The 12,852-nt window shown below is 45.9% G+C and overlaps 1 protein-coding gene across 1 annotated transcript; it reads right to left on the minus strand.

The window, feature by feature from the left end:
* Positions 1 to 430: 430 nt before the first annotated feature.
* Positions 431 to 10,716, minus strand: Gcsh (glycine cleavage system protein H). The gene is made up of 4 exons (XM_031341526.1): positions 10,462 to 10,716; positions 6,387 to 6,466; positions 4,352 to 4,415; positions 431 to 612 (listed from the first exon to the last, which is right to left on the minus strand). Exons 1-4 carry the CDS (start codon positions 10,598 to 10,600, stop codon positions 446 to 448), a joined length of 450 nt encoding a protein of 149 aa, XP_031197386.1. The 5' UTR covers positions 10,601 to 10,716; the 3' UTR covers positions 431 to 445.
* Positions 10,717 to 12,852: the final 2,136 nt, after the last annotated feature.

Genomic DNA, 12,852 nt, shown 5'->3' on the forward strand with positions numbered 1-12,852 from the left:
TGTGAGCCACCATGTGGTTGCTGGGATTTGAACTCAGGACCATCAGAAGAGCAGTCAGTGCTCTTAACTGCTGAGCCATCTCACCAGCCCCACATACATGTTTTTTTAAAAGGCAAACCAAATATTAACTATTAGAGCTAATGGCAGTAGAAAGACTGAGAGCCAGGCATGGTGGTGCATGCCTTTAATCCTAGTGTTTGGGAGGCAGAAGCAGGAGAATCTCTGTGAGTTTAAGACCAGCAAGAGCTATGCAGAGACCCTGCCTCACTCAGGCCATCCAACCCCAAAGTGGAAGTCTGAAGGGCAAGGCAGCATGCCAAAGAGAATCGCAACCAAACCTTACTATTGCCACTTATTGGCTATGGGACCCCCGTTACACTTTTGAGGTTGTTCATGCATCTATAACATGGAGAAAACTGCTGTAGGCATACCTGGCTGAGTTACTTTACTGTAGGAAAGAAATTCTGAGCAACAACTCACCATCTTTGTAACAGGATTTGTTGACGAGCCCTGGGTTTTCTGCAAGTGCTTCATTGACTTCAGTTACCTCTCCTGACAGAGGAGAGTAGAGCTCACTGGCAGCCTTCACACTCTCCAAAGCACCAAACTCCTCTAAAAGGAAGCAGTGAAAGAAAATAGTTACTATCAAGTCAGTGACTGAAACACACTTGGGAGGCAGAAGCAGGCAGATTTCTGAGTTCAAGGCCAGCCTGGTCTACAGAGTGAGTTCCAGGACAGCCAGGGCTACACAGAGAAACCCTGTCTCCAAAAAAAAAAAAAAAAAAAAAAAAAAAAAAAAATACAAAATGTGTCTAGGAGTGGCACACAACTTTAGTCCCAGCACCTGAGACATAGGCAGGAGGATCTCTAAGTTTGCAGCCAGCCTGGTCCATAGAGTGAGTTCCAGACTCATGGAATGAGCCAGGGATACATGGTGAGACCCCGATTAAACAAGACAAAAGCAGAAAATACTGTAAGCTATGTAGCTCAGTGGACAGAGTGTTTGTCTAGCGAGCATGCACCTTAGGTTCAATCCCCAGCACTGTATAAACTGGGTGTGGTGGTGACACCCATCATCAGTGCTGGGGAGACAGAGGCAGGTGAATCCATTCAAGGTCTTCCTCAACTACACAGGGAATTAAGAGGCTAGCCTGAGCTAAAGAAGATCCTGTCTCAAAACAAACACACCAAACCAAAAAAACTTTTTTTAAAAAACCTCTTGAAATGGTTCATTAGGTGAAGATGCTTGCTGCTAAGCCTGATGACCTGAGCTCAATCCCCAGGACCAAGGTACAAGGAAAGAACCATCTCTTGCAAGTTGTCCCCCTGACATCCCCTCAAAACAGCGTTATAAAACAATTTAAGGACAAACTATAAAAAGTGGTTACCTCCCATTTAGTTATGCCAAAAAATTCTGAATGTCTTTATATATAGGCAAAGTTGAGTTCGCACAAGAAAGGCATAAATAGCCTCATCAAAGTGAATGTGCATACTCTGCACATTGGGAATGGCAAACCGGCAGTGTGTCTAACCACGAGTGTGCTGATGTTCTATACAACATAGTTCTTTCAATTTACTAGCCATGCATGGTGTCACATATTCTGGCCTGTAAAAGAGCCCTAAACTATGTGTACATAGGACATCACCCAAGGGACTTGGTAAGGCTGAAAGAACTGCCAGGATTTGAACTGCGGCAGGCCCCAGGGAGTCTGCATTTTAGAGTGAGCAAAGATCACCTAGTAAAATGAACACCAAGTGTCTTCCTTACTGCTTACTCCTGTGATGAGACACCACGATGAAGGAACTTATGAAAGGAAGCATTTAACTGGAGCTTGCTTACAGAGGGCTAGTCTCCTATAATCATGGTGGGGAGGCCAGTGGCATGCAGAGCTGAGAGCTCACATCAGATCAACAAGTTGTAGGCCCAGAGAGAAGCCTGGGCCTGGTATAGGCTTTTGAAGCCTCAAAGCCCAGTGACACACATTCTCTAAAAAGGCCACACCTCCCAATCCTACACAGTTCTACTAACTAGGGACAAAGCACTTAAACATATGAGCTTATGGGTGCCATTGTCATTCATACCATACCAAGCCTACATCTTAAAGAGCCAGGCTGAACTAGGGAGCAGAGGCTGGGGGATCTCTGTGAGTTGGAAGCCACGACAGGCAGGACTACAGAGTAAGACCTTGGTTTGTTTGGTTGGTTGATTTTGTTTGTTTGGTCTGTTTATTATTCTTTCAATTTGTTTTTTTTGTTTGTTTTTGCTTTTTTGGCTTTTTGAGACAGGGTTTCTCTGTATAGCCCTGGCTGTTCTGGAACTCACTCTGTAGGCCAGGTTGGCCTTGAACTCTGAAATCTGCCAGCCTCTGCCTCCCAAGTACATTTAAAGGAATGCACCACCACTGCCTGGCTTTTTTTTTTTTTTTTTTTTTGGCTTTTTCAAGTAGCCCTGGCTGTCCTGGAACTCACTCTGTAGACCAGGCTGGCCTTGAACTCAGAAATCCTCTTGCCTCTGCCTCTCAAGTGCTAGGATTAAAGGCATGTGCCACCACTGCCCAGTCAATTCGTTTTTTTTAAATTTGTAATTTTTTTTATGTATATGGGTGTTTTGCCTACATTTACACATGTATTCTGTGTGCCTGTGCTGACGCCCTCAGAGGCCAGAGGGGGGCATCAGGTGCCCTGGAGCTGGAGGTACAGATTGTGGTGAGCCACCATATGAGTTCCTTTGGAAGTGGAAGAGTCATTAGTGCTCTTAGCCACTGAACTATTGTCCCAGCCCAGAGACCCTGTTTTCATTTTGTTCTGTAAAAAAGGTACCTGCTGCCAAGTCTGGTGACCTAAATTTAATCCCTAGACCCACAGGGTGGTAGGGAAGAACTAACTGTCCCATATTGTTCTCTGACCTCCAGCATGCTCCATGGCATATGCAAGACAGACGGACAGACACACACACACACACACACAAACACACACACACACAAAACCCACACAGGTGGTAGTGGTGCACACCTTTAATTCCAGCAGGGGGATCTCTGTCCCAGGCCAATCTGGTCTACAATGTGAGTTCCAGGATTGCCAGGACTACACAGAGAAACCTTGTCTCAAAAACCAAAAAACCAAACCAACCAACCAGCAAACCAAACCAACCAACCAGCAAACCAAACCAAACAAACAAACAAACAAAAAAAAAAAACAAGAGTGGGTATGGAGTTTAGTACATACAATACTGACTCAGTACATGTGGTTCAGTACAGCACTGAGTTCGTATAAGGCTTACCTTAAGCACAAGGACCTGAATTCAGTCTACAGAATCCACATTATAAAGAGAAACTGAAAACCTCACATGAGATAAAAGTAGATATGTATGGGAGATTCTATTAAAGAGACTTAGAAATCAAGACATCCGAGCTGAGGAGTATTATATGTGCCAAGAAATTCATGGTCAATTCTGTAATTTTGCTGAAGTCACATGACTGGTAAATTGAGAGGCTAGGTTTTAAAAACCAGGTTCTGGGCTAAGGAATACCTGTTGCTTTTACAGAAGACCGTGTTCAGCTCTCAGTATCCATATTGCCTGTAACTACCGCAGTTCCAATGCCCTTAAGCCTATGCAGGCACCAGGCACACACACACAGTGTATTGCAACATGCAGACAAACACTCATAAACATTAAAATGAAAATAAATCTTAACCCCCAACAATAAAGACAACAATAACAACAACAATAAGTAGGCTGACTTTTATGCCTGATTCTCTCTGATACATGCAGAGGAAGGCAGATTTTAGCTTTTACTTTTGCAGCGCTGGGGAGATGGAGCCCAGGATACTACATATGCATGCTAGCAAACAACTTGACCACTGAGCTATACCACCAGTTCCCTTTACAACCAGAAACCTCAGTATCCTTTTTTTTGGCTAGTGTTGACCCTCTACCCACTGACTTTCGTTATAAAGTAGATACTCTCTATGCTCAAGATCTGTGGCAGCTAGGCGTGTCAATATAAATAACCCAGAGCTGGGTGGAGAACTATAAGGAAGGGTCGCTCAGTCATTACTTCTCCAGAGACAGCAACAGCCTTCTTCAGCCTAATTACACACTGAAGGAGAAAGCTGAGTAAAGAACTGAGGCCCCTAGTGGCTCTCTGGGGAACACACCTCTCCCCACTCATCTCTAGATTGCTCTGTAAGTCAAAGAACCAGTAACTGTTTCACATTCTGTGTGAAGATTCTCTTTTCCCGAAATTACTCTAACTGACCCTGAATGCAAACAAGTTGTCATTTAGGTAAAGACCGGGTCAGAAAATCATGTCATGGACTATGGACATTCCAAAATGAGAAGAACACTCACCTTGCTTTTTCAATTTTGTCCCAACTTCAGGCAGACTACAGTAAACAACATCCCCCAAAGCTTCCTGAAATATAAAAACATTAAAATGTCTAAGAAGTTGACCCCGCCAGAGATCAGGAAAGAGACAAACTATATTTTGTCTATAATTTAGTCTATATATTTCTTTTTTTTTTTTTCTAGACAGGGTCTGGCTGTCCTGGAACTCACTCTGTAGACCAGGCTGGCCTTGAACTCAGAAATCTGCCTGCCCCTGCCTCCCAAGTACTGGGATTAAAGTCATGGGCCACCGCCGCCCAGCTAGTCTATATATTTCACACATGAGGAGCTACCTTCTTTGCTTTTCTTTATACCCTTTTAAACATGTAAAATGGGCCAGGTATGATGGGATATCTCTACAATCCAAAACTTAGGAGGCAGATGTAGGTGGGCTATAAGTTCAAAGCCAGCCTCAGCTACATAACAAGACTCCATGGCACAAAGAGAATAGAATTAGATGAGACTTGGTGACACACGGATCAGAGGCTAAGGAGGGGAGAACCCAAGTTCAAGACCTAGCTGGGCTATAGAACAAGTTCAAGGCCAGCTAAGTCACCTTAGTAAGAGCCTATCTCAAAATGAAAAGGAAGAAAAGGCTAGAGCTGTACCTCAGTGGTGGAGAGCCTGCCTCGCATGTGAGGCCCAGGGTTTACTCCACAGTGCTTCAAAAATAATTTAAAATGTTAGGTGTATCGGCAGTGGTAGCACACGCCTTTTTAATCTCAGCACTTGGGAGGCAGAAGCAGGCAGATTTCTGAATTCGAGGCTAGCCTGGTCTACAGAGTGACTTCCAGGACAGCCAAGTCTGTCTTGGAAAAAAAAAAAAAATCAAAAACAAAAAATTGTTAGGTGTACTGTGGGCACAGGTGTTCATGCATTTGCATGTACGTGTGCAAAAAAACTCATGGACGTTTATGGACAACCTGCAAGAGTCAGTTCCCACTTGTCACCCCTACTATGTGCATCCCAAGGATCAAATTTAGGTCATCAGGCTTCAGCAAGCACCTTAACTTGTTGAGCTACCTCAGCAGCCATAGATAGATTTGACCTCCAGGCTGAAGAAACCCCAGGCACAAACCACATGCTCCAAACAAGATTACTAGCAGTTCTGAGCACCCTGTGCTTTCCACCTCTCTGCAGCTTTAGGCCATGATCCAAACTGCAGTGCCTGAAATCCTACCCATTGATGCATCAAGCAGTGGTCCTCATGGACCTGCCTTCCAGGGCATCGCCGTAGCAGGTGAGTGACCCACCTTTCCTCACATCACCCAAATGGGCTGTATATCTCCTGCACTTTGCTATCACATAGGTGATTCCCCTTGTAGATAAACAACCTGTACTGTGCTATCCCCTCTCAGGAAGTATACAGCCATGCCAAAGAAAGTATTAGAGACCTGAGAATCTAGCATGTCTGAGGAGTTGTGCACGTTCTCCAACATTTCCCCTCTTCTGCCTCACTGCACACATTGCAGTAGGGTGACCACTGAGCGCTACTGCATGACTAGGGTTATAGAGAAAGGGCCGGCTAAACAGAAAGGTTCTCTTTGCATTAGCCCTGTTTATCATTACCTGTGTTTTCCATCCTTGGTCATGTGGGTTCTCACAGTACCCATAATGGCAATGTCCCCCTGCCCCCAAGCTCTCGAGTTTGCTCTTAACTACCCAACATGAAACACTTCTTAAATGATGTTCCCTACTTTGACCCAGTATAGTTCTTTCTCCAAAGAATGAATCTTCCTGTTTAGCACAGGCTGACCTGTGATGGTGTCCCACCTCAGCTCAAGTATGAAGTAACAGGTTTGTGCCACCATGCCAAACACATTATCCCTTGTTACACATACACTGGCCCTAACCAATGTACCTTTGGCCTCTTTTACTTCTGATTGTTTCCTAAGGGGTCTTTAGAAGAGCCCAAAGCACAATATCATTTTCATAAGGCAGAGAGAACCCAACCAGCTTGAGAGCAGGCTGATAGAAACATGTCAAGGCAATCCAGTACCTGTGCAAAATTGCTGATTCCCACCGTTCCAATACCTTCCTCTGTTGTTATCCATTCATGTTTCTCTGTGAATTTACGCACTAGAACACAAGACCAGTATTTCAGGAAAACAGCAGCAGCATTTCTTCAAAGCCTTTCAAATATCATTGCTGTCAAAAGGCTAAGACTTCTCCGGGGTTGGTGTTTAATTAAACTGACATTGCTTGAGTAGTTTGATGCCCAGAAGAACAATATATAAAGATAAGGTATTTTAAAAACATTGTGTAGCCACAGATGGACTGAGTGTTGTAAAGATTGGTGTTTATGTAGGTGAGGGCCTTGCCTGAATATATGTATGCATACCACATGTATACAGAGTCCACTGAGGCCAGAAGATGTCAGATCCCCAGAAACTGGAGTTCCCCAAACCTAGGTCCTCTGGAACAGCAATTAGTGCTTTTAACCACAGAGCTCTCTCGCCAACTCCAAAGATCAGATCTTAAATGGAATCCTTGTACATCTCTGGGCTTATCTGTTTTCACATCAGTCTAAGTCCCCCCAAAATTTCAGAGCATATTTCCTGAATCTATTCAATGACTACTCTTTTGAAGACAGGCTTGGGGTGATGGCTTTGGGGAGGCTGAATAAAGTCTGCTCATACAGAAAGTAATGCGTGCCAGTACACAGTGGGCTCATCTGGAAATCTAGGGACTGAGGTGGGAATGTGGCAAGTTTAGCTGGTTGGTTTAGTTCAGCATATGCCTGTGACCTAGCATTTAGGTGATAGGATTGAAAGGTTAAGACCAGGCTGGAGAGATGGCTCAGTGGTTAAGGGCATTGACTGCTCTTTAAAAGGTCCTGAGTTCAAATCCCAGCAACCACATGGTGGCTCACAACCATGTGTAATGAGATCTGATGCCCCCTTCTGGTGTGTCTGAAGACAGCTACAGTGTACTTACATATAATAATAAATCTTTAAAAAAAAAAAAGGTTAAGACCATTAAGGTGGCTTTAGAGATAGCTCAGCAGTTAAGATTTATGTTGTGCCAGGTGATGGTGGCACAGGTCTTTAATCCCAGCACTTGGGAGGCAGAGGCAGGCGGATTTCTGAGTTTGAGGCCAGCCTGGTCTACAGAGTGAGTTACAGTGAAACCCTCTCTCGAAAAAAAACAAAAACAAACAAACAAACAAACAAAAGATTTATGTTGCATGTATTCAATTCCCAGCACCCACATGGTGGCTCAGTTATCCTTAACTCCAGACCCAGGGGATCTGACTCTTTGTGGTTTCTACAGGTACTGCATGCACATGATGCACAGACATAAAACACAGGCAAAACACCCATACATATAAAAATAAATAAAAAACCATTAAGGAACTCTCAAACACAGGAATCAATTTTTGAAGGACTGAATGTAGCTCAATAGATAGCTTGTCTACCATGTGGGTCTTTGGATCAATCCTACCTGTGGGGGAGGAGGATTGATTTACACTGGGCACCGTGACCTGTAACTGTAATGCTGGGTGGAGAGGCTGAGAAAGGGGAATCAATTGAGTCTAAGTTCAAGGGAGCTTGGATAACATGAGACCCCGTCTCAAAAAAAGATTTGAAGTGGAGAGATGGCTCAGCAGTTAAGAACATATGTTGCTCTTGTATAGGACCATGGGTTCCAGCACTCACATGGTGGCTCTCAGCCCTCTGTAACTTCAGTTTCAGTAAATCTGATAGCCTTCTCTGACCTCCAAGGGCACCAGACACACATGCAAGCAAAACACGTGCAGCATAAGTCTTTTAAGATATGAAAACCAGAAGATTGAACCTGAAAGGGATAACGTGAGCCTTCAGGTAGAGTTCACTAAGGTGACTGCAACTCAGTTCTAGGGACTGAAACAGGCTTCCTATAACAAATATAACTTGGCCAAGTTCTTAAAATTCTGTGATTATTTAAGCCTGTCCTTGAAGAAGTGGCCTGGAGCTCAGTGGAAGGGTGCTTGTCAAAGCCTTGGCTTCAATTCCCAACCCTGCTAAAAAAATAAAGGAAAAGGGATTTGGGTCAAAGATGATGCATAGCTATGTGGCTGTGGCTCTCAGCTGCCATTATCTTACAAGTCTACAACTCCTTAATTATATTACCAACCAACCAATCAGTTCAACACAACATCTGACCAAAGAGGTGGACAATTACCAATATTTGATTCTCTCTTGCACTATCCTCAATCACGAAGCTAACTATGCCGCTGCTCTGCCTCAACTTTGCAGCTTTAGTTTGAGCCAGCGGCATTCTGAGCTCAGCACAGCCAGGTCCACTTGCCCTCAAAGTCCATATTGTCCTCTTAGCCCAGGACTGCTACCTAGGCTTAGCCACAGATCACAATTCTCCATCAACCCTTGACCTCACTCTAGAAAGCAGATTAGGTAAATAATTACTTTCTTCCTAATCCTTGAAAAACACAGTTTGAGGCCTGTGGATGGCTTCGTGGGATGGGTGCTTGCCTATCCCTGAGGTAGCTCTGGGTTCCATCTCTACCACTGCACACACTGGGTTTGGTGGTGCTCGCCTATTGTCCCAGCAACGTCAGAAAGATCTGAAGTCCAGTCATCCTCAACTCCACAGGAATCTTTCCAGCTGAACAAGTGAGATCATACCTCAGAAAGCAGAAACAAACCAGGTGGTGGTGGTGGTGCATGCCTTCAATTCCAGCACTCAGGGAGGAAGAGGCAAGTGGATCTCTGTGAGTTCTAGGCCAGACTGATCTACAGAGAGAATTCCAGAATAGCCAAAGCTACACAGAGAAACCCTACCTTGAGAAAGTAGAAACAAAACCTCACCATGGTTTGGAGCCTTGGAAAAACTGAGCTGAAACTGAAGATATTGCGATCTCAAACACAATATCTTAACATGAGTCAGTGTTGTTCTCTGACACTACACACTAATAGTTAATAACACTATTCACTGTTAATGTGTCAAGCTGCAGGTGACAGGACCTGATTTCCCAGTAACTCTGAGGGTAGCTATTGCCTCCAGTGTTCTAATACAGGGCACTGGGGTTCTGAGAAGTTGAGAGGCCGCACAGCCGTAAGAGGAAAAACCAGAATTGAACAATGTCTGTGTTTTAACAAGCACAAGGCTCCGCACCCTACATAAGTGTGCACAATTCTGCTAGTTCAAAGAGGGTAAAAATGAAAACCCGAATAGTTAAGCAGAACATGGGAATTGATATATTAGGCAATATTTAACTAAATACCTGGAACTTAGTATGTAGCTCCAGCTGGCCTCAGACTCACACACTCTACGTCAGCAGTGCTGACATTGCTACAGGTGGAAAAGGACCACCATGCCTGGTTTGAAAGGAACAAACGTGGCACTCCACACTGAGGAATAACGTGATCAACATTTTGAGTTCCACAGATTTCTGACCCAAGGCACTTGCTGAGAGCAGCCGTTCCGATTTGTGCTGCCTGAGTAAGGACTCCACTACTTGCACATAAAACCGTTTCCCAGCTAACTGGGCGAACGCACAATGGGCAGGTCTCCCAGTTATTTCCAGTCCATCAAATCAGCCTTGTTTGAGCCCCAGTACACATCAATGACTCAATACAGACGTTAGAACTCTAAAGTCTAGAACACTTTCCCTGCTGTCTGTAGTTCACAGCTCAAGCTTCAACACTTGGCTTTGCGGAGAGCGGGGGAGAGAGTAAAAAGTCTATTTCTGTATTTTAACGTTTCATTCATCTGTATATGGATTTTGCTACATTTTAGGATGTGTTTCTGCTTAACTTCATTTCGCAGTTCCTCGTAATAGTCCACTTAGCAAACCTAAGCGCTCCCCACATTTAGGGTCTTCGGTGCACCTAAAAGCAAACTCACCCCGGTAGCCGGTTTACCTGTGGGTGCAGCCGTCCCTCCCTCCCAGCTCCACTTTTCTACCCCGGGTTCAAAGTTTGCTCGTGTACTCTCCCGCATACTTAGGGAAAGGGGCCGCAGAACCAGGATCCCAAGAGCGAGAAGAAGCGCGGGCAGGGCTATAGCTCGCTCCGGCCGGGAGGCTTGGGAGTGGGGCGGGCAGGAGCGGTGACCACGTGCCCCGCACTTACCCGACAGCAAAGCAGATCCGGTGTGCAGTGAGCGGACGGCGGCGGCGCTCGGCGCCCAGGGCCCCGGCGGGCAGAAGGCCAAGGCGGTGCGCAGGCTGCAGGCCACAGACCGCATGCTCCTCGCCACTTGCAGCGACATGATCCGAGGTCAGGAGGGTAACTGCGCTTCGCCTCCGCCACCGGGCCGGTGGGGACAGGGTGGGCCGGAGTAAGCGGAGCACCGAGGCCCGGGGGCGGGGCCCGGAGAGACGCGCTCTGATTGGACAGCTTGAAGTTTCCACTTCGGATAGGACAACCCGCGCGAGGGGTGTGTGCAAGTGGAGGAGCTGAGGCCCGGATGGGGCTGTGTGAAAGGCGCAGATTGGTTGGACAGGGAGAAGGCGGGCCCTCACCCCGGCAGAGCCTCGCCCCAAAGAGTGGGATCTTGCGAATGGAAGCATTAGTCCGCAATCTATGAATTGCGCTAAACTGCCGGCCAGAGAAAGATTCCAGCAAGGATGGCTTTGCTGGGCTAACTCATTCTCATGCCACTAAGCCAGAAAGTCCTAAGGAAGACGAGGTGCGCCGGGCCCTTAAAGGGCACAGTCACGCCTAACTGCACAAGGTCACCCCCAGGGGACTCATTTAAGACCATTCTAGGCATCAAAGTCATACTGACACAGATCATATGCGATTTAAAATGCTGAAAACAGCCAGGAGTGGTGATCACGCCTTTAATCCCAGCACTTGGGAGGCAGAGGCAGGCGGATTTCTGAGTTCTAGGCCAGCCTAGTCTACAGAGTGAGTTCCAGGACAGCCAGGGCTACACAGAGAAACCCTGTCTCAGAAAAACAAAACAAAACAACAACAACAAAAAAAAAGAGTTCACAGCCCATAACTCTATAGCTGGGTCCTCTGCAAGAGCAGCAATCACTCTTAATCACTGAATTATTTCTTAGACCCTTAAGAAGATTTCTAACATCCAGCTAGAAAGCGGAAGTTGTCCATCCTCTGGGTCTGGAGGTCAGAGACCTCCATTCCTTATGCTCACTGTCAAGGGAAATGGGTTGCCTTCACCAAGACAAAACAGGGTTTACCCTGAGGTGGCTGCCGAAGTCCTTGGGGGGAAAGAGAGAGAAGGCTCCCTGAAAAGGCTCAGTTTCCCTTAGCCAAGAGGAAAGCATGGGTTGCATTTGGGGCAGGGAACCCCGAGTCTGTACAGTAGATGAGGGGAAGAGAGGAGCAATAGCTGTACTAGACAAGCTGAGCCAGGGCTGGTGGTGACAAGGAAGTAAGTAGCAGTTCGATAATCTCTCCAGATAACAAAGATGGTGAGCTTCCATGATGGCCAGCTTCTTCTACACCCTCCTGAGCTGAGACAAAAGCCTGGCAACTTAAAACCGGTGGGCTTTTTCTTCTCCTGCCAGCAGGCCTACTGCTCAGGGACTGGCCCAACAAGTTCAAGGCCACATCAGGACAGGCTTACACAATCTTTGTAGGACAGCCAGTCATCCTGTCTTCCTTTAAACTGACCAACCCTATAGGGAAGACTCTTCAGAGCCAGCAAACAAACAAACCCAACCCTCAAGAAGAGACTCCAGCCCGGTGGTGGCACACAGCTTTAATCTTAGCACTCAGGGACAGATCTCTGAGTTCAGGCCAATCTGGTCTGTATAGTGACTTCCAGAACAGCCAGGGCTATACCAGACAGCCAGAGAAACCCTGTCTCGGCAAACCAAAGATAGGTAGATGGATGGATGGATGGATGGATGGATGGATGGATGGATGGATGGATAGATGGATAGATGGATAGGTAGGTAGGTAGATAGATAGATGGATGGATTTCTTGGCTTCCCTAGTCACCATTCTGCTTTGCAGAGGTCTCTCCATGTCTGCTGCATGTTTCTTCACCCCCAATAAAAGCCTCTCTTCAACTGATTCTGTCTGCTCCTGTTTACTGTGTACAAGATTTCTCAGATGCTACCTACTGTGGAGATTTTCCCCTGCTTTTAATTCTTTTAACAGTGAAAACAAACCCAATCGGACCCCTAGAGGAGCTGGGCGGGCTGGGATTACAGGTGTGTACCACCACCATCGACAAAGTATTTTTGACTTTTTTGTTTGATTGTTTTTAGCTTTTGTTGCTGTTTTTGTTGTTTTGACAGGGTTTCCTCTGTATAGCTCTGGCTGTCCTGGAACTCTCTCTATAGAGCAGGCTGGCTTCCAACTCAGAGAGCCATTGTTGAGGTTTGGTCTGTTGCTATGTATTGTAATGCTAAAATCTTTGTCCCAAGGTCTAGTAAGTAGCCTCAAGAGAGTGAATTCTCCAAAAAAACAAAAACAAAAACAAAAACAAAACAAAGCTGGTGGCACTCTCCTTTAATCCTAGCACTTGGGAGGCAGAAGCAGGCG

The sequence above is a fragment of the Mastomys coucha genome, unplaced genomic scaffold, assembly GCF_008632895.1.
Source record: "Mastomys coucha isolate ucsf_1 unplaced genomic scaffold, UCSF_Mcou_1 pScaffold22, whole genome shotgun sequence".
In the NCBI taxonomy this organism is placed as follows: domain Eukaryota; kingdom Metazoa; phylum Chordata; class Mammalia; order Rodentia; family Muridae; genus Mastomys; species Mastomys coucha.

What these genes read in the sequence shown, in the direction of transcription:
- Gcsh (XM_031341526.1), bottom strand. Translation starts at nt 10,600, where the DNA reads ATGTCGCTGCAAGTGGCGAGGAGCATGCGGTCTGTGGCCTGCAGCCTG. An exon ending in GAATCAGCAATTTTGCACAG is followed by an intron (nt 4,416 to 6,386) that starts GTACTGGATTGC and finishes TTTATATTTCAG; the next exon opens with GAAGCTTTGGGGGATGTTGT. An exon ending in GACAAAATTGAAAAAGCAAG is followed by an intron (nt 613 to 4,351) that starts GTGAGTGTTCTT and finishes GCTTCCTTTTAG; the next exon opens with AGGAGTTTGGTGCTTTGGAG.